The sequence below is a fragment of the Phallusia mammillata genome, chromosome 5, assembly GCF_965637545.1.
Source record: "Phallusia mammillata chromosome 5, kaPhaMamm4.hap1.1, whole genome shotgun sequence".
Lineage (NCBI taxonomy): Eukaryota > Metazoa > Chordata > Ascidiacea > Phlebobranchia > Ascidiidae > Phallusia > Phallusia mammillata.
In genome coordinates, this window is record NC_137256.1 from 13,089,760 (window position 1) to 13,117,454 (window position 27,695).

A 27,695-nucleotide genomic window follows, 5' to 3' on the forward strand; every position below is an offset into this window, starting at 1 on the left:
TCGAAACTCAACATTAAAATAAAAGTTACATATCATTATTGACTTTTACATGCTTATATTGTCGTTTTTGTCTATGCATACGTACCCGTAAAACGTGACTTTGAACTTATACGTATCTTTCACCTGCCGCAAAAAATCACGATGTTTGTAGAAAAAGTTCCAACTTTGGTTTTAAGACATTCCCGAAATCTCTGGGAAATTATTTTTTGTTTGACAAATTCGGCAGGAGAGGACGGTAATTCATGATTCATCGCAAACAGATGTGGGGTCGTTTCGTTTTCACACACCGACTGTGATCTGGCTTCACCTGAAGGGGAAAAGACAGCAATAGTCAGCAGCGCACAAAGAATGTGGAAGTTGTAAAACGTGGGCGTGATTGTCCAGTTTAATCAGGTTGCCTATTCGACAGATTTCGTCAGTCAGCTTGCGTCGTAGAAAGGGGCCATTTGACGAACCTATTGTGTGGCGATTGTCATTGGCAGAACGTGTACAGATTAACGCGGATTAAAAGAGCAAGTAGATTAAGCTGTCGTTGTCACGGAGATGTGGGTCGCACAAACAGGAAGCCTGCAGTTTGGTTTTCCCGGGTCTGTGTTAATTCGCACCACACCTGTGATATGACAGCGCTCGCCCGCCGGCGTACGAGAAAATGTTAAATGATATCGATGCGGCTTTGGAAAACTACATCATAGTTGGGTAACGTTATGCAGGATCGGGTCGTCTCAAGAATAGCCCATTTCGTCAACTTAGTATAGTGTTCTCTGTTTATGCATAACATGTTACAGTTTTAACATGATCTCTGAGTTTTGTTTTGTCAAACTTCTGTATCCGTTTGTTTGTTAAAAAAGGTTTACCGGTGTCCATATATAAATACGACATACAAAATATTCAGAGGATTGATTATATTATTCCGATATGGTTTTAAGCATCGCTGCAGTAAAATATTTTTTCTTGAAAAAATTGTTGGAATATCTGTGCGGGTGTCGGTGCGAAATCGAGAGAATGTGGGCGAAAAAGGCTTGAAGAAAAGAGAAGATGCTTTTTCTATGCGCTCTGTTCCCAGAGTGCCACTTGCAATGTCCCGCATAGTAAGGCAGCAAAACGAGCTTTGTTTTGTTGTTGCGTGGTCAGTTTTTCACGTTAAGTACAGCACACGTAGTATGTAATGCTGTTATTTGTCTCAAGGCCTCTGACAGTTTGAGTCGATTTGATATTTAAACAGGTTGAAGTGGAATACAATGGCTTTGTTGTCGTTGTGTTTGTTCAGTTCGATTGGCATGAGACGACAGATAAACTTTAAGAGATAAAACAACAAGGAAAGCTAGAAAATAATTAACATGTACGTGAAATGTCGCAACTAATTCAATATGTATTCAACAGGACTGCAGACAGCAATCTGTCGCCACCAGAGAAAAACAACGCTGAGTAAACGAATGCTTTAAACATTGTGTGGGCGTGAAAAAGCGGATTGGCGCCAAGTTCAAGATTACACAACAGTGGAAATACCTTGCTTAGTGGAAATATTATATGCATCAAAACTGTGATATAACCTTTGCATAATGTCGTCTAAGAGAAGACATTCTTTGGTCAGTCTACGAAATGCGATCGCCCTATTGTTACTAGCGGCGATTGTGAACCTAACAAGCGGAAAAGAAGGTGAGTGCTTTCAAATCAGAATTGTCCACACCTACTTTGTCATTGTTGTCAGTTGTCACGCAAATCGTTTTCGGAATAGCTAAACTTAGAGATGGTCGAAGCAGTTTCCTGACCAGGACGTTTAATTAGCGTTTCCAGTCAAGTCGCTTCATAAACCCATTGAACGCTACTGTTAAAAGCTAATTTAATCCGTCGGCGCAGAGTTTCGCGATCCGGTAATAACCAGGCGTTTGCGGAAAGTTCAATTAGCAAGACTTCGCAGATGTATGTGAAAATACCGCCTACCGACAAAGTGTTGGCCGAACCTGTCGTGGGAGCGTTTCTCATAATCCTGATAAAAATGTCCAGCTTTGCAAGCAGTGTCGGGTCTGTGCTTGTGAGACATAAACAAAACAATTACTCATTGGGTACAAGCCAATATCAGACCTTTTCGAATTTTGGTAAAAATACAATAGATTTCACAGGCCTAAAAATAAGTACACGGTTATATATTTGATGGCGTTTGTGTGAAACGTTGCCGCAAAAATGTACAAAACATTAATTCGTATATCAAGCAGGCTAAACATAAATCTTAACGACCATTCCTACAAATGAAGGGCGGACGCGAAAACGGAAACCTTGGGTTTATAGCAAACGTCTTCGAATGAATCACTCGACGTGTACACTAATAGCAAAACACTTTGCTCTCTTGCTTCAACTGTACATGTAGTAACGTCATAGTTCGGACAGTGAACTGGCATCTCCCAAACGGACGGCCAAGGTATCAGATTACGTGAAACTGTATACAACCCACGCACCCGTCTGCATTTTAGTCAATGCAAGTCGAAATGATTGTATGTGGTGATTTTCTTCTCACCCGTTACTCTAACACGACTCGCAAGTAGCCTAATGCTTGGGGCAAAAACGAGTTAGCTACAGGTTTTGTATCGCACAAATGAAGTGGCTTTTTATGTTCGCACAATACCATTGAGCACCTCAAGTTACTTGTGTTTTGGATGCTACTTTAGTTTTTAAGAATCGTCAAATGCTAATTTCCGCTATTTACCGTTTAAAATAGTTTCCGTTTTCACGTTTGTTTGTCCACCATTTCCATATTAGCTTGTGTTCGACCTAATTACATGCGAACCTTAGCGTGACCCGATCATGTGCCCATATATCGGTGCTATTCGGACCTCGGGATTAAAGCTAAATACCGTAAACTCCAGCTCAATTTTTATCGCCAGCTTAATGCAACCCCAATTAGTATCTCTATGCCACATTGGTGTTAGGCGTTCCACGCGCGCCATAGCGGCACCAGTTCATAAAAATAGCACGGTTTACGATTGCAATTACTCCCCTATCACCCGCTATCCAACAAGTTACAACGATATATGAGATGATTCGTGGTTTTTCAAACTACTCAATTTGATTCGATACCCACATTTGAATTGCCATGAAAAGTGCTTTGTAGTTTCACCTGCGTTTTTACACATTGTCTTCGTCCGAGTTTCGTGCTTTTTACGACGTGTTCCGTTGTATTTGCTAATGGGCTGGCTCGTCAAAGTCTGGGCAGACGACGGCGAATTTGCGACGCGACAGGGGTTAGTACGACTTCTTCTCACACAAAGCGACACTTGGAGTGTTTACCAATACCCTCAGGTTTCGCACTCTGTCGCTTGGTTCCTTTGTGGCGACAAGAGTGTTTGATTTTAGCGCAATCTTTGTGAGATATTAAAGACAAATTTGTTTTTCTAGTCTTTCCGAACAAAAACGCATACTTAAAAAAAACTTTCGCATTGTTATGAAAACAAGGCATAACTGTAAAACCAATATTATAGAAACTATTGCTACATTTTGGCCTTTTGCTGACAAGGTTTTTGGTGCTTGAACTTAGTTCAGTTAAATGATTGCCGAATTTTGAATGAAAGGCAATTTAAATCTTTATATCATTAAACCACACCACAAGTATTCCAATTTAAATCAAGTGGTTGCGGGCGGCAGGGCGACTTGTCCGCCATGATTTTGAATTGCAGATTGAAAATACCAAATTATTGAGCGTTGTAATATTGCCAAATAGGGAAAGGTTTGATCCCATAAATCTGCCAATTTCTCAAAGGAAATGGCAGCATAGAAAGGTTGACTGTACTGACGAAACTCGTTTCTGGCCAATATCGGAAGATAGTTAATGTCGGAGATTTCGTAACACACAAGGCACAAGATTCTGCAGCCGCATGCGCAATACCAGTCAATTCGAAGTCTGTGACCGTAATATTTTATAACGAGGTAAATTACAGTCGTCTGTGCTTAGAACATCCTGCCCGCTGCAACATCAATTTCGATGATGACAGGGTGTCTCTCGTACACCTTCCAACACGTCATACCCTCAGGCAGATCAGCAAGCTGGCCATTCGTAGAGTTGTGTGTGTCGCATCGACTACAATAGCGATACGGAGATTGCTATCTCAAAACAGGTTAAAATGAAATTTTTCCCCCGAACAAAGCAACTGACCGACACAGGTGTTAAGGAAGTCGCCATTTCACAATGGCATTTTCTATTCATGTCCTAAATGGATCCAACGCATTGTGCACTATATTGAATCAACTCTAAACAACGCTAAGATTTACTATAGTCTTGTGTTTCGTGTGTGTTTGACAATTTGGTGTTGAACGAGTCTACTCACTTTGTAGATTCGGGCTCGTTATGAAGGGAACAAACCTATTATTGTTCAAAACTTATTTTACTGCAGGTTTGCTCCCACCTCGAAGCTTCCGGTAGCAAACATGCGCCCTATACCCATTTTTGTTTGATGTTGCCTATATGTTATTATGTGCCGACCTTTCTTGCATTAATAATTGATTTGACAATTTGTGACCCAAATTGAGGCGCCTGGGCTTGTCCGAAGCTAATAAAGTAGTCATTAAACATACGGTTGTCAAATATTGACTTCTGTTTAAAAACTTTGTTGTATACTTAATTTCACAAAAACCACCAAACATCTCATACTGCGGCAAAATTCGTAGGTTTTTTTGTTTTCGGAAAATGCTTGGCGTGCTTTGCTACTATTGGTCGAAGCTGCTCGGATCAAGTACTTGCGAAACTTAATATGGTACACCTGCCGCACCGAGTGTGTATATCCGCTTGGTGGATGCCGTTCACTTGGTGTCCGACTGCAGTGATTGTGCATTCCACCTCAATGATTGACATCCTAATGTAAAAAAAAAGAAAAATATTGACATCCTAATGTGGTATGGGATACAAATGACCGCATGATCTTAAAATATATGGGTTATACTGATGGACATATGGACAATATTAATTCTGATGATACAATTTGACAATTTCACGCAATATCACAGATCAGAGGCGTTTTGTCGACATAATTTAATTTTCGTTTCTCAGCCTCGCGCCTGCGTGACTTGTTTGGTCGTGCTTCTCTGCGCAACACTGGTGGCCTATTATACGCGAATATTGGCATCGAAATGGTACAATATCAGTTTGAATGGAAAGTTATCGTGGATCAGAGACATTTCACGTAACATGCTCTTGTAATTGCGTTTAGGACTTCGGGCTTTGTTTTTTAAGTTATAAGTAATCATTGATTTGTATAGCAAGTCTATGACTCACTATTTAAAGCTACAGAGCAAACAAGTCTGCACATTTCGACCAAATTGGGAACAAACGAATTTTCAATGAACAGAATAAACGAGCGAACTCAACAAAACTTACTCGCTATTGACTGTCGCTTTTCGCAACGTCAGTTTGCCCTTTCCTGCTGAATTATTATTTAGCAAAGGCGTACACCGTGTTACATTGATGTCGATACAGTTACGCGTAAAATTGATTGTTAGATTGTAACACTAAGCTTTTTCGTTTGGATTAACGTTAGCGAAATCAAGCTACAAACTTTACAAATTCCTTAGTTTCAGTTAGCAAGCGCGTGTTTCATCGAGGGCCTTTGATCTTTGATTGATCGCACGTTCTTGACAGTTGGTCTCTTTTTGTATTGCCACAACAATTTTCTGTGTTTGCCAAGCAAATACGTGCATTCGGAGCAAAATTCTAGCAGTTGTGTAATTTGTGGACAAAGGCATTAAAAGCGTGCATACAAATTCCAACCAATATATTTTTTGTTGTTAACAGCTATATTGTTGGATACAAGAACAGCACTGTCCGACTTGGGATGGACCATGTCTCCAGGATCAGAGGTGAGTTGTCGATTTAAAATCAGTTGTCTTTAAATTAGGCAGCATTTTTTTGAAGAGAACAGGACTTTGCAGAACTAAAATTAACCAATGCCAATTGCAGTCCGATCTATCTTCACAGCTGCCACGGCACTGCTTATATTTCCACGTAAATCCCGTAAAAGGATTTTTGAGCACAGAACTGCGAGCTCACGCTTCCCCGCCAAACGAGCGGTTCTGCTTCGTTGCAAGAACGGTTTCCTTTGTTGTGACGCGAACTTACGATTCGTGCGCCTGCGCACCTTGATTCTGTCCTAAGTGTGTCAGAACGATAAGGGAAGACCACAAACCACAAAAACTAATACTTCACTCTGGCCTAATCGCCAGAGACAGGGTGCTAAGATCTAAGGTATAGCATGCAACGCATTTTTCCTCGTAATTTCCGCAATTTTGGTATGGTTTTGATGGATTTTATTTGATTAATGCGGATTTTACTGGCGCACCCTATCGGCTTGATGGCTATGGTCATTAGAAATTGTGATAAATTACGCCTGTGTAGTATGCAACTGCTACTCGTCGCCTCATCGACCTTGTAATGGTTCTATCAAGTTAATGACGTGTGCAAGAAACAGCGCAGGGAATACTTGACGGTTTCTTTGACCGATCGAACTTTGACGGCGCCGTTTCTAGGCTTAATGGAAAAGGTGGAACGATTGACGATCAACAGACAGCAAGAAGCAGAGCGAAGAAACATATGTTTAACCCGCTTCAAGGGGCCCCGTTCAGTTCACATAGGGCAATCGATTTACTGATACTGCTTCACTACATTTGGCGATAACACTACACCCGGCGAGTTTTTTTTTTGAATTCTCATGGGTGGGCGTTTGGTCACTTAAGAATGTCATTCAGCCTTTGTGAGCGTGTAGAGGGAAAACGTCCCCCTCTTTGGTATGATTTCGTCAAACTGACGTACATTCATAAGTTTATCAGTAAAAATGTGAAGTTAGCGTGCGACTTACACGTCAATAAATCACTGCTGTCGTGCGAATGTTAACTTTGATTTTTGCAAAGATAAGAAAGTAAATTGGAAGTAAGAATGTAAATAAGAGTTCAAACGTACAATGGCTTCCATAAACTGCTTTTATCGGTCACATACAATTTGTCGCGCTCAAAGAAGCCATCAGTTGAAATCAAATCCTGCCCCCAAACACGCAAACTGCGGTCGCTGTCCATTCAACAAACGTAATTAAAATGGATTTTATTTCGACAGCAAATTTTGTCCAGTGTCGGTGCCGCTTAAAGTGTAACGTAGTCATCGATTTTTCTGCGAATTCTATGTGAGTCATGTTAATAGAAAAAAATACTACGAGTTTGTTGAATGTATGAAAATCTGAATTGACCCTCAAAATCCTAACACTACACAAACTGGGCAAGAGTGTTTAGTTCGTCAAGGATAGAAAAGGATTTTTAGGAATGTTCTTGTCAAGTGCCCTTCGTAATTAGTTTCGGAAAAGTGCCATTGAAGTATGTTTAAGGCTCCCTCAGCTACTTAACATGGCGACTCAAAGGTTCTTGGACATAAAATGCTCCGGTGCCTAAAACAATCCAAGGTCCAATTACACAAATAGTCTGATACATTTGCTTAGTTTCAACATGAAATAGAATTTTCATGGTAGAAACCTTATTTCAGTGGCAAGAAATGACCAGCCCTGATGCTCAGGGCAATGAGCGACGAATGAACATGGTATGTCAAATTACCAAACCGAACCAGGACAACTGGCTGAGGACAGATTACATCGCAGCCGAAGGAGCTCGTCGCGTATACGTCGAAGTGAAATTCACAATTCGGTTTGTTGTTCGTTTTGATTTTGATGCGGTGTTTGATTTGGGCATGGTGACTTTAAACATGCGTTCATAGATCGTGCGAAGATGTACCGAACGTCGCTACTTGTAAAGAAACCTTCAACTTGTATTACTATGAAACTGATCGGGATGAAGCCACCTCGACTTTTCCTCCATGGAGGGAAGGAGCTTATACCAAGGTGTGCATCTCGTTTACAAGGATTTTAAGCTTTTGTATCAGCTCCATATGATTTATTTACATACCTGTGTTACATGCTCAAAGAGGCACATAATAAAATTATTGCTGTATTGACAAACCCGATGGCTGTGCTGTCAACCTCCACACCCCTGTGATAACAAATGTTGGTAGGTGGTTATCTGTCATACACGCTCCGAACGATGCTGAGCCGGCAAGCGGTGTTTTCTTACAGTTTGTTACCGCCCGATAGTTTTGCTAACTTTGGCGCTTCGTCACCCGTAACAAGAAGATTTCCAGGATTTACAGCGTTGCTAAGTGCGTCGAGCTGAGAAATCGTTTGAACGTTTGAATCGTCTAAATCTGTTAGAAACTTGCGCCCTTTCGCAGTGCTTTAGTTGCCCGTCCACAAGATACCTGCATGACTAATGGGATTAGTTGGTAGCTGTACAAAGCAAAGTTATCGATTTCCATTTCACATTTGCTTGCAACGCAACTGGACTAACAAATGTGACAGTAGTACCAGATCAAATGCGAAGTAACTAGATTACGCGTCTGACAAGCGTCGATTGATTTGGAGGTACTTCATAGTGTTTGTTGTTGCTACAAAACCAGCTTCTTCGGCGTCAGGTATTGCGTTTCACCACTAACCTTTCACATACAATTCCATAAGATGTTTTTCACCACAGCAGCATTCGTCTTATAATTATCATTCCGTCAGGTAAACTGATTAGTGATGACATAAAATCTTAATCATGTCCTGGGAAAATACAAATTGACTTACCAAGGAAAAAAACGTTTCATAACCCGTTTACAAACATTTTACGTTCATCTTAGGTCGATACTATAGCAGCCGACCAAAGATTTTCACCAGGGTCAGACGACAGTAACTTCGAAACTCGTCATATCGGACCCATTACAAAGAATGGGCTATATTTAGCCTTTCAGGTAAATATTTGTAACGAAAAGCTAAATCTCAGATTTCCGATTGTGTTCCAATACCCACATTAACCTCTAAACCCGGATCCGAGCAAGACGAGTAAACAAAGCAGGTTGCACGTTTTCGTAATGGACGTCCGATAATACTAGATCCCCCTTCCGACAAATATCCAACTTCTATGTGATTACAGAATTTACGGTTGCCTGCACGATTTACTCTAAAACAAAGCTACCACATCCTTGTTGGTCGTGGAGAAAAGCATGTTGTGTAATACAAGTTATCCATTATGCAGGATACAGGTGCTTGCGTGGCGCTCATGTACATACGGGTTTATTATAAATACTGCGAGGAATCAATTAGCAACCTTGCCGTCTTTGGACGAACCACAGCCGGATCCGAGATGACGTCACTAGTGGACACTACTGGAACCTGCGTGAAAAATGCAGTACCGGTAAGAAAAATCTCTTTCCTAAATAAGTTTTCAAAGGTCTTTTATTCGAGCTCATAACGCCTTTTTCCACGTTCAATTCGTCTCTACATCATGTGGAAAAAATGGGCAAAATTATTTGCATAAAATGTTTGCTGTAGTGTGTTTTGTGATCAAGTCTTACAGGGCTTTGTAATAACGTTTGCGGTTTAAGGACACGATAGTTCACATGTTTTATGAACATTATAGGTGTTAAGAAAGTCTAATTTCCATCAAGGTGGTAATTTTGTTTCAAAAGTCTGATGGACATAAATCCGAAGGAAATTCCATTTAGATTAAAAAGCCGATGTCTGCAAATAGAACTTTGTGGTTTGAGTGTGACAGGCGGAACCCTGAATATAAACTTCGATTGAATTAAAATTCTTTCACCAATTTATAATCGATTTAATACAATCCATTTGCGAAATTTTAAAATGGAATACGAATTATTCGAATGCAGACGAACGGAATGCAACCAACACTTTACTGCAACGGGGAAGGAGATTGGATGGTTCCTTCTGGAACTTGTACTTGCGACCAAGGATATCAAGTTAACGCCGATACGACCAAGTGTACAGGTATTACTGCTTTGTAACTTGTGCAGGCAAATTTAATTTTGCTCCCAGATTTGAATATAGGCAGGTAGAATGTCGAAAACTGTTTTGCTGGTCGATACTTAATAACCTTGTTTGCACGTTCATTTATCGGGACTTGATTAAGCTGGATTGCCGCCCTCCAAATCCTTGGTTGCAGCTAGTTAGGGCCGGCGTGTAAGCTATTAACGTCCCAACCCATTGGCGTGTATGCTCTGCATTGCAACAAACGCTACCATTATCTGCGTGTGGCTCGCAGAAAGCTTTCACGTTGGCGATTGATGCTACTTGATGCAAGGACCAGTTTGGGGTTGCAGGCGGTTCGGATTCTCAAGCGCTCTTGTGTGCTCCGATAAGACGCGGCTCTTGTTAATTCTTTTCGTCTTCTCTGTCCGCCAGGCCTCATTGCTTTGCTCAATGGTGATTTATTACCCAAAACACAATTAAGTCGCCTGGGCTCCATAGTGTGAGCGTCTTGAAGTGAATACAATGCCGCGCGGCTGTCATGGTCGATTGCCCGTCATTCAGTGGACACGGTGACCGGGCGATAAGCAGCACGCCTCCACTAAGCTTCTAATGTTTGATTAATAGCCCCTTGGCAGCGCCAGATCGCTGCAGATTAGATCGAATCGCATCGGGTTACCGTGTAGAGTGCTTGTCTGTTTCTTTCTGTAAAAGTTTTTTGACAATGCATTGGTTGCTATTTAAGGCAAATACCTTGGAGTTTATTGAGCGAAACTTAGAAAGCTGATTACAAATGCAATTAATTAATTAATTAGATTCTTTCATATTCAGGTCGCCTCCTGCAAATGATTTACCAACAAACATGTTTGCACCATGCCACCTTCAGAGTCTAGGATTTAATCGTCGAATTACTCAAAAATCGTGACATGTGACGTTTGCTTTTAATCCTTATATTTAACCACTTGTCTGTTTGGGAACAAACTTATTAGCATGGCGTACCTCACTGTAAGTTCCGATGTCTGTTTTAATAAGCATTAAAATCCGGTGTATTTAAGCCAAATCCTGTTGTTAAACTACACGGAGGAATTCTGAATACACCGAATTCGCAGTTTGTAGACTTTAACCTGCGCTTTTCTCTTGACCGTCTAGTTTTTGATTAAATTTAGGTGTTTTGCGTGTTGTTAACAACTGTCCGACATTTGAGTGTGAATTCTTAGCCATGTGACTGAGATCCTAAGTGGCCCGGTACACGGATCAGATAGTTCCTCGCGTTCTTTCGTCGCCTAATTCTTCCAAAACACGGTTACTTGCGCCAAGCAGCGACAGGCAACCACTAATGTGTTATTAATATGTTGTTTGTATACATAAACGGTTGCTTCTAATGAACGGATTAGTTCATGGAGAATGTCCACCTGACAGAAGCAGATATTCTGTTAGGTTTTCAGTTAATATCAATCACTCATAGAATAGGACCTTCCAACAGTATTTCGGTCATTTTAAACCAATATGTTTTAAAGCCTAGCATCTTTTATAAAACTACACGAAACTTTATTGCCCGTTTTGTCTTTATTAGGGTAGTGACTTTTGCTATATGTTTGAAACATTAAGTGCAGTGAAACGCAAAATAAAGCAAGGCTGATTTGAATGATGCAGAGCTTTTATTGCAGACGTCCAAAATTCACAGATTTGACAACGACACTTTGTCGCGCCTTTCCAAATCCGAGTAAAAATCTGTTCCGGCCACCCATCAAATTTTCCTCCAAGTTCGTCAACTTAATCTTATTAGCACTTACGTATGACTTATTTCCCAAACAGCTGAAATCGCATTTTGTTAATTACAGTTTAAACGTTGGTGTAACCGCCGCGTCCTAAACAGAACCTAATTTGAACATATCGATTCACGACTGTCAGATATCGTTTGTTGCGCATATAGGATAGTTTTGACATCGATTAATACGAAGTCGTGTATGGCATTAATGAACTTCTCATCACAGTTGCATGTCTCGTGTAGCATGGAGACGTTTCGAAATTGCTGCACACAAACCGAGTAATAAAGCTTCTCTATCCAATGCAATCCATCAAATTCAATTTAAACAATCGATCCCGCATTCTCGTCACACCGCCCGACGTGTTATTGTGAAAGTCCTTGTTTTGTTTGTGTTAATTTTCTTATGTTCGCCTCTCATATCAGTATTGGTTGCCTATTGTTTACGACAGCGAGCTGGTTGGACGTGTACAACTGACCCCAAGTGACCTGCTGACCGGGTCAACGCTCTCTGCGAGATCTGCGATACGGTTGTTTGTTTGTAAATTATTCGTTAGTTATCCGTTTTGCCCAGTCACTTTTTATTACCTTTCCAGTGGTAACTTGCTGAACTTGTTTTTGTTAATGTTATTGCTGCAAACTTAATTTCAAGCCAGTAGACCATTTGGGCAATGTTAGAAATGGCTTTATTAAATAATTAATCAACCGCAATTCTTGCTGATAATTTACCTTTACGTCAATCAGGTTTCACCTCCTAACCTACCAGGGACCATCGAATCCACGTAAATCCTTTAATACGTCAATTTGTGCTTCCCTTGGGCTATTAATGACCCAAACACTAGAGCGGCTATAAATGACCCAAACGTGTATGTAAGGGTAATTTTTGGGACAATGCATTCTCGTACTTTGCCGAAATTAATTTTCCAAGCAATTATTTTACGATGGCTTCGGGATTTTGATAGTTCATGACTTAATTTGACGACAGAGCGTAACGGCTGCGAGGGCAAAAGTCGTACATGTACGTGTGCATTCATGTGTGGAATTGTTAAGGGGATACACATTGTTTGTTTGGCTTAAGTACTGCGGTTGACATACGGCAATCTTGCAAAAACTGATTGTATGATTCATAGCCGCTTGGAAGCTAAAAAATACTGTTTTCGGAGTTGATTTTCATTTTGTGATGGTGGCAGTTTTCAGTCACAATACTTTCTCACCTGTGCGTTCCCCATTTTTAGATGTAATCGAATGCGTTCAGCAATTAACCGCGATTTATAACACTTGGCTAAAAAACTGGGGATGGTCAAAGTTGCACTTTATTGTAAACCCCGGCACTTGGCCCCGCGGTGAGAAACTTGCGGTAAATCTTTATTACGGTGATCGCGTTTCAGGCCTGCTGCATTCACCAGACCCCAACTGCTGGATACATTTCAACTAGTCGTGCGCTGTTAAACCTGTACAATCGGGGGCTGTCAGCGCCTGTTTTAACCCCGAGTTTGAAGCATCGGTTGTTCGGAAAAAGGCTCCTGCGTGGCAAATTAAACACTTTTGTTTTTGGTCGTTAGCTCTGAATGGCCCCGTCCACTTTGGAGCTTGTTTTCTGCCCATTAACTTTGCGTGCGCAGCAGGAGTCTGTTATATCCCGATAATCCCACAGAACAATCTTTTCTAAAAGCCGCGGTGTCTGCAAAACTTTGAATTTTTTCTTGCGTAAAAAATGGGCTTGGAGATTACATTGGTGAAGTGGAAAGAAACGAGCGTACTTTCAAACAAATGAAAATAAATCACTCCAAATGTCAGACAACAACTGCCATAAAACGTTGTTGGGCTGGAAGAGGATTAAATCCGCTAAACAGTAAATTTAGCCTTGTGCTGTGCCAATAACAAAAATGTAGAGCAAATTTTACGTGTTTCCATTTCCCTCCAAAACCCCACCGATCAATGTAATGTTTGTTTGTCCTGTCACAGTTGTTCGAACTTGCGGAAATGAGGGTATTACCACTTGTAGTTGAATAATCACTAATTATTTGGGGCTGAGGTAATTTTTTTAAATGCATGCTTGATTTAACGCCTAATGCTATTACATTTGCACTGAAAAAAGTCAAGTGAATTTGTTTTTGGCTGCAAGTTTTTATTTCAGCCTTCTTATCGTTTGCTCTTTTGCTTTCACAGCTTGTTCCCCTGGATACTTCAAATCGAGCGTGGCAAACAGCGATTGTGAGCGCTGCCCTGCTTTTAGTTCGACCCGCGGACGAGCGTCGACTTTCTGCCGCTGCACGTACGGTTATTTTCGGCCTCCCACCGACGGCGTGGACAAAGCTTGTACAAGTGAGTGAATATGCATTTACCGGCAAAGCCACCATAATTGGATTACACCATTCGGTTTTCAACTAGCACTTCGCATCCCGGCTCGCCGAGAGGCTTTAAGAACAAGCGTTTCCTTTGAATTAGACTTGGACTGAGTTTGAACACCAACCACTTGCGTTGACGACTCATTGCCCAGTTAACATACCGGAATGAAGTATTTTTGGCGCCGGTCGTAGTTTATTTTAGGAAGTGCTTTATGTTTGGATGTTTTGCCGACAGCAACGCCGTACCATATGGACCATTTTCAGGTGCCTAACCGGATTTGTCAAGTGTATGTAACAAAATTGTCACTGGCACTATGCAATATTTCGCTGAATGTAGTAATATTGTTGGACAGCATTGGGTCATCGCGCGTTTTTGTGAAAGTGTGTAATCTGCTATAAGGAACTGTCTGATTTAAATACTATACAAGGAACTGCACTGCACAGACAACTGTTGTCTTGCTCGTTCAGCAAATATTTAAAATTTCACCAGTTCATCAAGGTTCCGACGGGCCACGGTCGTTTGCCGTGAATAAACTTCCACGCGGCTCGTCGTAGTCAAAACATGCCTCTCGTGCCAAATAAGGTTGTGTTGGGGGTGATGCACGTAAGTCGAGCCCCGCTCCAGTTCTGTTGTGTTGCGGAGATCGAAATGCCAGTAGACCGCAAAGATTTCAACGAGCTTCGATCCTGAATGTCGAGATATGTTGGGTCAGCTGGGTTTTCGCGTGCCAGCTTACTTTCTCTCCCTATTTCCTTACGAATAACTGTTACCGCGGTGACTAAATATTGACCCTGTCCGTCACAGTCAAAGATTGTTAGGTTGGCGACCAGGTGGGCATGGTGATTTCATTGCGGTATCAATGCATAGGATTTCAGCAACCGAGTAACCTGCAGTCGTCTAGGATATTTTGTCGAAGAAATCCAACTCCTCTTTTTACAAGCTACCGTGCGGTTTCTCTGGCAATTGTCCGTCCGTGTTTGAATGTTGAGTGCTGCTTCCGCTGGTGCTTGAGGCCTTTTGGAACAAGACAAAACCTTTCGTGACATGCCATTCCTACTAGTAGCGTGGAAATGGCTGGTGACCTTGCTGGGTGTCACAACACATTTTTAACTTGCAAGGAAGCGCGTGTTGACTTTTTGGTTGCAAAAGTCGACAAACCGTAACGAAAGGATGTTTCAGTCGACAGTTGTAAATTAACTTCTGGTGCTCGTTTAGATCTGGTCGCATTCACGTCCACTGCCTGTCGGCGTCGTTGGTTCAAAGACAGGTTTAAGGTACTTCACACTTGTGCGTGGTTTAAATGCGTCTGGAAAGTTTAACACTTCTTAATTTAAACCGGTTTTGTCCTAACTCTTTCACCACAGTCTGCTTCCCACACCTGTCAAGAGCAATGTTACAAAACCGCAAACCTGTACGTTCGTTTAATCACAACTGTATAAATGTCACGCGAAATTATATTTCCTGTTGTCGGACAACTTAGCCGGAACTATATACCTGTTATATTTTGTGGTCATAAAGCTATTTTTAGACCCGAAGCTTGTTTTGCAAAATCAGTCATCGCCCTCGAACTCCTGAAACTGGCAGCGTGGCCAAACCAGGATTTGCTGAAAAAACTTTAACGCAGCGTCGCGCTTTGATTTCGAACACCGGAGAGGCAATGTTCGCTGCTGTTCGTCGTATGCGATCGGTCAGGATCGAGTGACCCGATTGACCAGCAGCAAGTTTCCATCTGCGGGTCGTTTGTTTTAATTTGCGCAGTGCTTGCATGGCAAATCCCGCCACTTGAGCCGACGATCGTATGTTGATATTTTGCCATGCGCTTCTGGCAAAAAGACCACTGGAATTCGGTTCGGTTCTCTGCGCGACAGACGAGGTAAAATGCGCGCCACAAAGTTCCCAAAACAATGGAGGTAATACAACGCTTGCCTTCCAGTGTACAAAATGGGATTTGCTGATGCGTGTAATCCTGCTTGGTGCATTTTTACGTGTAAGGGTACAGTTTTATTGCATCTATCAGATGAATGTATCAAACGATGTGCAGTTAAACCACGTATAAGCTATCCCAAACAATTTCCCTATTTTGGTAAACTTGTGTTGGCTGGGAATAAGGTTGATATACACCTCACTGGCCACACCAGATAAACAAACCTTGAGTGCAGGGCTACAACGACGCCTCTTTGTCCAGTTCCTTTGTTTGTACGCTGCAAATTGACCACATCGCACCGGACCAGCCAGTTCGTAAACTTCCAATCGCCCAGCCTGACCCCGTCAGTATTGCCGCATATCACCCCTTCACTGTTTGCCATCCACGCCAATTCTGAGGCTTAATGGATCGGCAAATAGCGATCCTGCAAATCTATCTGGGTTGCGACCTTATTTGATACATTTACGTCGCACTGTTTACGTTGGATTACGACGATCTGACGCGCAAGTGTCACTGAAACTGATATCCAGCTCCTAAACCAATTTTGCTTTGCCAACTGTAGGCGATAAAAAACAGTTAAACAGAACTTAATCGTTGCCACTGAGATATGTTTGTATTTGTTTTTGTTGACTTACGTTATTTTCGGTTTTGGCTCAGGAAAACAACGCTATTAAAATTATAGCCTATCCGTTCACAAAATTCTTGTTATCTCTTCCTTATAGGCTTTTATACTGTAAAATTTATAGCGGATACTTATTTCCCGTTTTGAAAATGTTATTACTTTATAACCATGTTGTGAGTTCAGATTTGTAATTTTGCTTTTCAGTGCCTGCTTCTAAACCTCGAAACCTATATTCCGTTGTTAATAAAACATCGGTTCATCTTTATTGGGAAAGACCACAGAATGATGGCGGGAGGAGTGAGCTGTGGTACAGGTAAGATTATACTCTACTTAAAACAGTTCTGTTGCAGATCAGTGAGATAAGTGAACTAAAGAAATCAAACATATATGTTTAATGTGTATTCGCGTTGTAAGATATAAATCTTTTTTAAATATCATGTTGGGAATGCAAAGTAAGATACACATTGCAGTAAGGCCTTTCATACAGTCATGTGTCAGCCATATTGCTACACAAACGATCGCGTCTTTCAATCGTTTTTCTCGAGGAATTCAATTGCTGGTGGTTAATTACACCTCACACGCGCCAGGTCCGATCGGAAACATCGGCTTAAATGAAAAGTATTGATAAGTTCCATGTGAAAATCACGTGTCTACGTCCTGTCCCGCCCTCTCGACCAACCTATGATTGCTGGTCAGACTTGTAATTCGCTTCGTGAGTTGTATGTTTGATTGTTAATTGACTGGCCCAGAACGGTTCAACATGGGCGTTTTAGACTATTTGAATTTAAATGGCAAGGTTTGCAAATTTTTCTTCACCTTCGCCTGTGTATTCTATTATAAGTACAACCCTCGCACTGGTAGTTTAATGTAACCCGGCACCGAGCATCAACCAAGTGGCGAAGTTAACGACCTGTCACGTTAGTGCTGTAAAAGCCAGTCAAAATAACATAGTCGCAGAGCAGTAAAATTATGGAATGCGACCAGTGTCTGGTTTCAAAGACCGCTTTCGCTAGAAACAACATTCACCCCTTAAGGGTATTAAGTCCTTTCAAAAATAAAATTGAAAATTTCCTTAAACATTAAGTGTCTCAATTTCAACTAAAATTAAAATTGCAAATAGCATTTAGTTTACACAGCTTTCACAAACTGGTAACTTTACATGTTAGAAGTAGCATTGCAATCTAAGGCAACGTGTGTGCACATCACAGTATCACGACAATCTTTGATGTGTGCAAAAGATATGACATGCATAACACAGAATATATCCGTATCTACAACAGCCCACGGCAAAACGTTCGTGTACGATGGAAGAAACGCTTGTCGTGCTCGGCCGAATTCGACTTAACGCTTGCTTAACTTGTCAAGCACACTGTTTTTGACGGGCGCAAACGCCACAACATCTGCCGCAGTCAAATACAGATTGATTGTACGACTGATTGTAAGCCTGCAATAGCGTAATCCCGTAATGTGCTCCGCCTTGCTAATGCGCTGCTTGTGCCAGCTTGTGAGAACGAACCATCTTGCAGCAGGTGATAATAGCAAAGACGCCCGACGGGTGGTCTATACCCATCAAACCTCTCACATTAGGTGGCAAAGCTTGAAGTGTGAGCTTACATAATGTAGGAATGTTAAATTCGAAATAAACTATACGCGGTGGATGACATCTCATAGACGAATACGTTTATCCCAGACCAAAATTCCGGCTTGAACATAATCCCCCAAACGCCCAGGCTGTTTATTGCGCGTACTTAATGCAGCGTTGATCGTTACAAACCTGTCAATCATAGTTACAGCGCGTAATGGAGTTGTTATGCAACATCTGGAGATGCCAGCGTTCCAGATTCACAGAATATTGGTCTAAAATTTTGAGGACGGAAAATGACAAATGCTTTTTTAAATACATTTCAGCATCCAATGCTTTCAATGCCAGCTTGGTTTTGTGGCCTGTGCCCCATGTTCTAACCAGGTTCATTACGACCCCTCACCAGAAAAACTCATTCAAACGGAAATTGCAATCAAGTCTCTGAGCTCCTATGCATTTTACAAGTTCCAGGTAAAAGTTTATGCACATTTGGTGACATCAAAATAAGTTATTACACTTTTCTGTTGCAACATGTACACTCAAGTATATATGCTCTTGGTTTGGTTACCTTTTGAATATCTAAAGTTTGAGATTGGCCTATACCAGAGTTAGTCAAACATGAAGGGATTCATATAAATATTCGACCACGAGATGACTTAAAAAACTATTGTTCTATCTATACTGTTTTCATTATGAGAATTATTTTCACTGAATCAGTGATAAATTCCACTAAGGCGAAAACGACCTGAAAAGGTCATGAAATACTGACCTAGAGATGTTTAAGTATCGTGGACGAATTCGCTTGAAATCCCGTAAATTTAATCCCATTTTGTGTCAATTCTGCGAACAATCAAAGAGTGAAGGATTTATGAGTTTATGGGTTAGTTTCAATTATGTTGCCTTGCTCCATGACTTTGTTTGTATTCTTTAAATTCTTTAAATTCATATCTTTCTAAATTTGCTACATAACAAGAAAATTAACCCAACTACCCTGGATAACACAGCTGGTAACTGGACTTAATCTAGTTTTCGTGCATGCTGTCGAATTTTGGCTTTTTAGAATAGCCGTTATCGCATTGCCGCCATATCTTGAAGCTTGTGGCCGCCAACCATCTGCTGTATTGACATCGTTGTGGCTACCGGATGACCTTATGATATAGCACCAAATATAGTTTGTGTGATTAGCGTCGACAACATAAATTCCACACTTTATTGTCGGCTTCTAATAAATTTGCCTTGGCAGGTTTTATCGATAAATGCTGTGACAAACATCGCCGCGTCGTCTGGACATCGCATCAACAACTTTGCTGAAATCACTGTACAGACTAACCAAGCAGGTAAATTACAAATTACTCTAGGAATTTTTAATTATTTCATGTGAGCCTCAAGTTGGTTAAAATGCGTGGGAAATAGCAAAACTTCGAGAAACTGATTTGCTGCGTATAAACAGTGCCACGAAGCAATTTTATAAATTTTACATTTAACGTACGCAAGTCAACCTCACAAATCATCGATCAACCGATTTTAATTAAAGGTGGGCCGGTAATGTAATGAAGGTCGGTTGTGGGAGTTACAGTGAGAGACCCAAACGACCTGGGGTTGTTTTCAAAACTTCAAATGTCTGGGAGAGCAGCAGTGCTTTATGTAAGGGGGAAGACAAAGTCGAATGCTCCATTAGCTGCTATTGAGTGTCGTGCTTAGGGTGAATACTTGGTCTTTGCAAAAATCCAAATGACGTCAATGATAATCCATGGCGGTTGCACGACATTTTGAACCTCCAAATAAGTCTTGTGTAGAGGTTAGACAAAACGGAAATTATGTCGAACCTCATGCAGTTGGCCCCACCCGGAAGGGGTAGATTTTCATTTACGAACGTAATGCGATTTCCAAGTTAGAAATATGATAAATGCCCAATTATTCATCACACATTCGCTTTGATTTGATGATTCACTTTAATGTAAGAACAACCATTTCACGCTTGAACGAAAATGCCCGTCGGTGAGTCACGTGGTGACATGACTAGGATACCTGCTCGGATAAACACAACTTGCACACTTGTATTGAAATTTCGTCCACCAGCTTAGGATGCGTCAACCAGGTGACAGACGTTCGTTCCGATATAAGTCATGCCACTTACCGTCAGCTTAGGGATTTGACCAATTTTTGTCAACAGTGAGTAATTTCACGGGCTTCTGTGATCTTGAGTTCATATCGTTTCAGCGCCTTCGGCTGTTCTCGACGTCCGAGTGTCAGAAGTCGAACCAGACTCGTTTTACGTGTCTTGGAGTCCACCAGCAACCACCAATGGTCAGATTGTCGATTATGAAGTGATGGTTACATCGCTTGTGGACGGATATCCAGCCCCTTCCAGTGGCGAATACATAAACCGTACAACGGCTTTGCGCATTAAAGTGGAACCTCTTAAGCCATCATTTCGCTACATCATAAAGGTAATAGGATCTAAAAACATACATGCACCAGTATGGAATTTGCCGCAGGGCCACGTCTATATTTACTCGGTGCCGTGTAATCGAGCTTCGGTTGCATGTACATCGCATCGACCTTATACACACAGTATTCGTTGTTTTTTTTGTTTTTTTTCATTTCTAATATTTAAGGCTAAGCAACTTTTTACACAATTATGTTAACTTTGTTTAATTCACGCAGGTCAGAGCAAGAACAAAAGAGGGTTATGGACCATTTAGCGCTCCAACCCGCGCCAAAACTGGTAATCGACCGACTGTCTCAGCAGAAAATCATCAGAGTGGACCTGAACCTGGGGTTGATATCTTACAACTCATCCTTGCTGTGGTTGGCGGAGTGGTACTCGTTCTCGCCGTTGTCGTCGTTATCTTTATTTGCCGAAGGTGAGTCTGAGGGCACACGATTGTGATCAAGCTTGAATATTGGGCTCCTCCAACGATGGATGGCTTTCTTAAGTGGCTGTACTCTTTTGGGGGGACATCGATCCTTTTGCCTGCCAAAACGCCTATTGTGAATTATTGTTTTTAGCTTGTCTTATATTGAGTTAGTCTGACATGGTTTATTGCTAAAATTGCAACTGATGGATGTTGGTTTTATTGCACATCCCCGATAATTCTTTTGCGTTGATTGCGCTGATTCGGTAACGATCTGTTAGCACCAGCGTGGTTTGTATCGATCCACAGCTTGTAGTATTAGAGCGGTCTTTGCGGTCAGGTAATGACCAAACATGGCGCGGAAATCGTTCCTGCCAAACAGGGTTGTTTACGGGCAGTTACGAAACAACGGCGCTTCGGTTTCCGAGACAAATCATCATTCATCGCGCACGATCTGCGGTTTGCTGCCTCACAAAATCCTGGCCTGCCTGACTAACGTGTCACGTGATCGACTTAATCCCCGCGGTGTGGTAAAGTTGATGGGATCGGGGTTTGGTGCGACATTTAAAAATGGTTTGAAACATTCCACCGTTTGCATAGGATCAATGCAGAGTACCTGAGCAAAGGCTTATCCGACCATAAAATGCGATTGACGCTGTAAGGTATATGAGACAAACTTTAAAACTGCAAGCTTAATATGTATGCCCTGGCATTTATGCACAGTTGATTGCGTGCGATCAAACCACAATGTGCCTGAAGTTTAGGTTGAGTGCGAAAGGCGATATTGCAACCCGTCATTGTCGGTTGTTACAACTCATATCGTTGTAAGTTTTGCGATGAGTCTGGGCTTGTGTTTAATCTTTCTGCATTAGTTTTGAAATCCATGCCACCCATGCTTATCAGGCAAGCGCAGATAGACAAGTTATACCACTGGCCGCTTGTCACGCAATATCTTTCACTTGCTTGAACTCTTTCTTAGCTTTACGTGATACAAGGCGTGACCCCGCCTTTATATACGCGGCACTAGGGCGTGTCTGTGGTAAATGAAAATAGACTTTATGCATTCTTTCTTAGGTTGAAAGTAGCGTTGCATGGTAACGGGCATAAATATTTTAGAAATCTAGTTTTCAAAACTGAAATACGATCGTTTTGCAGTTGAATAAAACGTAAAATATACTGAACAAATAATAATTAGGAGCAGTGGATTTAGGTTCCAAATTAAATAGGATTGTTGCAAGCAGTGGATTTAGGCTCCAAATTAAATAGGATTGTCTGGCCAAAATCAAGATATTGCAAATCGTTATTTGAAGTAATAAAATAAAACGTGCTGAAACGTTGTTTTAGGCGTACAAAGGCGGCGAAGTCAGAAAAATCGGACGAGGAGAAGCGGCCGATGTTCAATGGAAGTTCAGTGAGTTTCAACGGGTCGTTTCCATCCCAACACAAGACCTACATTGACCCAACCACTTACGAGGATCCACAAAGAGCCGTGCGAGATTTTACCAAGGAAATCGATGCTTCGTGTGTAAAGATCGAAGAAGTTATTGGAGGAGGTAAGTTTGGGTCCCCTGTATTTCAAAGGTCAAGTTTTGAAACTCAAAGACTTTTAGTTAAATACCATAGCGATATAAAAGGTTACACGAATGCCTACTAATCTGACAGCATTATATGCACACTATTAACATTTTTTTGATTTTGGAAAGTATTTGTTTGTTTTCTGTATTTTTTACATTAAGCATAATTTTATTTTTTTCTATTTTATGATTTGCCACAAGCTATTTCTGGTGAATATTTATTATTTTCGGTTAAAAATGCCTGTGCACTTTGTGATTAAATACGTCTGGTGCCAATCTTAATCCATCGTCTTAGACATCGCGAAAGTCTCGCCTTGAGTTGCATGATGAGCGATGTTCCGTCCCAAAAACGTGAGATTAAGGACGCGACGCTATCTCCGGTGCATCTAAATCCTGTTAATTTGCGCAGTCACGCTAAAAGGCTTCTCTAAAACAGCAGCAGTGATAGAATAAAATGCCGATACGACACTGCTGTTTCTGTAAAGGTTACGTACGTAAGCTGCTATGTAGGCACGCAATAAAAATTCTCTTGAATAAAGCGTGACCGAATTTCCTGTAGTAACCTGTCCTTCGCCAATTTTTGCGACGGTCTTTCTCTGTTCTCTTTGTCCCTGGAAGTGGCGCAAAACAAATGGTAAATCTTAAAATCACAAAAATGTGGGAAGACCAGAGCAGATTCACACAAATGAAAAGCGATAAACATCCGCACCCCAACCCTGTCGGCAAATAACGTGAAGATGTCTTAAATGATATGGGAGCAGTCACCACTAAAATATTTGATTTTACACAAAATATTACAAGAAATATACTTTTGTCTTACTATAGTTGATTCCATTACAGGCGAATTCGGGGAAGTTTGTCGTGGACGTTTGCAACCAAACAACAAAAGTGAACGAGACGTAGCGATTAAGACTTTGAAATCGGGCTACAGTACGCAACAAAAATTGGATTTTCTCGGCGAGGCATCAATTATGGGCCAGTTTGATCATCCCAATGTCATTCGACTCGAAGGTGTTGTTACCAAAAGTCGACCGTTGATGATCATCACCGAATTTATGGAAAACGGCTCACTTGACGTATTCCTCAGAGTAAGTCAATAGCTTTTCCACTGCGTGGTAAACAGGCTGTACCATGAAAAAGCAGTATTTTAGCATTACGCCAACAGGTGACCTAAATTGGCCACAAGTTTAAAACGCGGTAGTTAATCGGTATTTGTGTACATTTGCTTTGTTTGTCATTAGATATCGGGCGTCAACGTCAATCAGCCTGTAGAATTACGTAGTCGGCATTGCATAGTTGGGCTTGTCCGTCTTGCTGTCTGACAACTGTTATCTGCTCAGTTCCGTGCTTTCATCCATCAACTATTAGACTTCATGCTGTGAAGTTGACTTTGGGAAGCCCGGGTACCGTGAACATCCATACTTTTCAAGCGAAACGGCAAAGTATAATGAATCTCAAGGGCAGGGAAACCGGGAAAGTGCCAAATCGAGGGATTTAGTTTCAAACCCGTCGTATTTTGGCATGTGTTTTCAGCCAATCCGCTCTCTGCAGATGATTATCGCAACCTGATAAGAGGCTTGTAGGTGGTGCGTCTGCCCAATGATGCATCTTCGAAACAACAGTGCGCTTGGCCCTAAAACACGACCTTTCATGGCAACAGGCGATGGAGCGTGAACGCCACTGAAATAATAGAGATCAAACACGTTTTGAGTGAATATTTGTCACGTAAACTAGTATTTGTGCGCAAAGTAAAGTACATGAGAGCAATGTCCCCCAGTCGCATTCCGTTTTTCGGGGACAAAACTCGCAAATTATTGACCCAAGCATTAACAGCTTAACGCCAAACGATAGCTCGGTATCAGGTTACTGCAACCTTGAGAAACCAGTTCACAACCTCACAAAAACGTAACCCACCGATTTTCATTAGATTATAAGCAGGAAAATTGAAAAATTACGTCCTGGTTTGGGCAAATTTGTGGAACATTAAGCTATGCCTGAGTTGTTTGTCCCAAGCAATGCCTTATACAGACATTTCACAAATGCCATCTTGGGTGTTTAAAAAATTATGTTGCATTTTGCTTAACTTAATAAATTCAAACGTCACTTATTCATTGTAGAACCACGACAACCAGTTTACTGTGATCCAACTTGTCGGAATGCTCCGTAACATCGCAGCAGGAATGAAGTATCTTTCCGACATGGGTTATGTGCACAGAGATTTGGCTGCACGAAACATTCTTGTTAATGCTCAACTGATTTGCAAAGTGTCCGACTTCGGAATGAGTCGCGTTTTAGAAGAAGACTCTGAAGCTGCTTACACTGCCAGGGTAAGCTTAAACTACTGACTAAAATGCATAAGTGTAGTCTTTTATTTTTTTATCTGAAAAAAATATTGTACTGATTTTGTTAAATCGTTGCAGGGAGGTAAGATTCCCATTCGCTGGACGGCGCCAGAAGCATTCACCTTTCGCAAATTTACGTCGGCCAGTGACGTTTGGAGTTATGGAATCGTCATGTGGGAAGTGATGTCATATGGAGAGAGACCTTACTGGGGAATGTCGAACCGAGATGTAAGTAATCTTTAACATCTCCAACTTATGTGTTTCCACCTATTTTGCTAGAGTTTTATTTCGTGCTTACAATTTGCATTGCACTAAAGGTCATGAATGCTGTGGAGACTGGATACCGTTTACCAGCACCAATGGATTGTCCACAAGTTCAACACCGACTCATGCTTGATTGCTGGAAGAAAGATCGCAATCAGAGACCCAAGTTTGCACAGATTGTTGCGAATCTTGACAAAATGCTCCGAGAGCCAGCTCAGCTAAAGATCAAAGCCGGCCACGAGTAAGTTGTTAACCTGACATCTTTTTTAGGTGAACCAAATTAACTTTTTAACAAAGTGAAATGTTTTTATTTGGTCACAAACGGCTAATGTAAACCCGAACTAATTAAAGTTAACTGTACAAACTGTTCGATATATTAAGTAAAAAAATCCAGCTGACTACTTTGCAATCTTTAGCATTTTCCATCCCTCAACAATATTCAGTTGAGCAAATTTGTAAAGGTTAATTTGGGTCACTTTTGTTTTTCCTTTAGACGACCGCGAAACGGCAGGATCCCCAATGCCCACGGCCGCCCAACATCTGCACTAGGCCAAGCAACACCCAAACCTACCGACAACGCTCCTGCTTCCAGGACTGCATCTCCACCTCCGCACTCCTCATCCAATGGCGACTCTGGATACAGCAATGAGGAGACTGATGAGGATGTTCCCTTCATGACGACAACGAATGAACAGCTCAAGGCGGATTCTGTCAATGTTTCATCCTTAGGAGTATGGCTGGATAGCATTGGACTTTCCCACTGCAAAGAAAGTTTTACGAGAAACGGTTGCACTTCACTTGAACAAGTTCTGCAGCTAACTCATAGGTAAGATCTGCAAACCAAATTGGAAGTACGTGTTTTAGCAAAGAACTTACCAAAGCATTAAATATTACTGTGGTGGAATAGTATTGGGATTAATACGAATTGGTTGTTTTAATTTAGTAGTTTAGCAGCCTTATTGTTTCATTTTATAACTTAACACTGAATGCGTATGACAATTACGATTAAAAGTAGTTTCAAATTTTGAAATTTTTGGTTACAGATTAACATTTGTCTGCGTAGTAGTTGTGAGTTTACTACAATATTTTTCCTGTAAGCCTGAAAACGGCACCAATGTGCCGGGATTAATACAGTGACTTTACGCCCCGTCAAGTTTTCCACCTGACTTAGTTCAAGTCAAGTTGAGAGTTTATCGCACAAATCTTGGGGTCATTGGGTCGACTGACGTTGGGGCTTGGGGGCAACGCTTCGTTGGGTTCGCGTACATTCTTGACATTTCGTCTGAGATGAAAACCTTAAACTCATTGTCTTCGCACCACAAAAATTCCACCCGACCCTGGCTTTCTGTTTTGTTTGATTTAAGATCTATAGGCCCTGCGCATCCGCGTTTAGTCTGCTGCCAAGTCGACTTGACAGCCAACATTTTGTATGCAAACATTTTTATAATGGGTAACTACGTCAGCATAACGCTAATGGAGTTTAATAAGTAAACGCGATGTTGTTTTATTGTAGATTACTCACTATATAAGTATTGTGTGTTTCAAACACATTTATATTTGCCACAAATCGCAAACATTTTCCTATTTTGTGTCTCAACAGTGACATGGAACGAATGGGAATCGACAGCACAGAAGATCAAGATCATCTCATTGAAACAATTCAGAAGATCTCGGGACAACAGGAAGAGCACCAAGATGCAGATCAAAGTAGATCAGCATCGACCATGTTACCTTCCTATAACGAGAGTCAACGTCTCACAGGGATTTCTGTGTGAAAATAAACTGAACCGGTTGAGACCAACCTATGTATGAGTTGAATTTGTCCGAGAGTACAGAGCATAAAGTGGAGGAAAAACTTGATGGCAAAACGCTTCCGGCTGATTACAAAGTTCGGCATACTGTGCACATTAATTGACTTTGTGCGAGGACACATTGTACAGCTCAGGCCCATGACCAACTAATTTGCGCGTGAAATCGCAAAATCGACAATCATTTGTATTTCTGTTTGTCAGCTTTTGGGATTTCGTATGTTGCTTTGTAGTTGTGTGCAATTGTTGTTTGAAAGTTATATAATAACGTTTAGACATAAAAAATTGCTGTAAGTTGAAATCGTTTATTTCATCTCTGGTGTTTCTTGTTCGGATCGCTATGTTCCTATTTTTCTTTCTTTTTGTTACATTATTATCTATGGTGTGCTTGCACACTTCGCAAAGTGGCTGTCAGCAGTATCCCAACTCCTTATTATGCCTTGATAAGCTTTCAAACACTCCTGGTGAATGTGGTTTGCTTATAAAACACGCTGTATTTGTCTACAATAATAATACTTTTAAATGTTTAAATATTTCAATGTTGGTCGAAGTGCCTAATTTCATCGAAATTAAAACGCAGGTACTTTAAATTGGTGGGTACTTTAAGTTTACCTTTATCATATTCCTACTAATTCGCACACTGCTATTTATATGTTGCTGTATTTCCTTTGCTATACAGAATCGGGCAGATCTGTGTACTAAATAAATAAAAACCTTGTGAACTATTTGTCGTTTTTTCAACGAACAGTTTTCTTGCCTGCATCAATTTTGCACACTTAGGCCTTCTTT

General features: G+C 41.2%; 1 protein-coding gene across 1 annotated transcript; it reads left to right on the forward strand.

Annotated features, from left to right (window-relative positions):
- The first annotated feature begins 1,352 nt into the window (after positions 1-1,352).
- LOC145227647 (ephrin type-A receptor 4-A-like) lies at positions 1,353-27,628 on the forward strand. The gene is made up of 20 exons (XM_080092526.1): positions 1,353-1,656; positions 5,777-5,841; positions 7,508-7,665; positions 7,736-7,859; positions 8,693-8,803; positions 9,088-9,246; positions 9,722-9,839; positions 13,753-13,908; positions 16,683-16,791; positions 18,387-18,531; positions 19,304-19,397; positions 20,281-20,510; positions 20,728-20,927; positions 22,263-22,471; positions 23,333-23,580; positions 24,610-24,819; positions 24,913-25,062; positions 25,152-25,339; positions 25,592-25,924; positions 26,699-27,628. The coding sequence occupies exons 1-20, from the start codon at positions 1,560-1,562 to the stop codon at positions 26,871-26,873; spliced, it is 3,279 nt and encodes a 1,092-aa protein (XP_079948652.1). The 5' UTR covers positions 1,353-1,559; the 3' UTR covers positions 26,874-27,628.
- Positions 27,629-27,695: the final 67 nt, after the last annotated feature.

Bases quoted from the DNA above. Each gene is read 5' to 3' on its own strand.
- LOC145227647 (XM_080092526.1), top strand. From the start codon at position 1,560: ATGTCGTCTAAGAGAAGACATTCTTTGGTCAGTCTACGAAATGCGATC. The intron at 1,657-5,776 runs GTGAGTGCTTTC...TGTTGTTAACAG, and splicing joins CCTAACAAGCGGAAAAGAAG to CTATATTGTTGGATACAAGA. The intron at 13,909-16,682 runs GTGAGTGAATAT...TTTGCTTTTCAG, and splicing joins CGTGGACAAAGCTTGTACAA to TGCCTGCTTCTAAACCTCGA.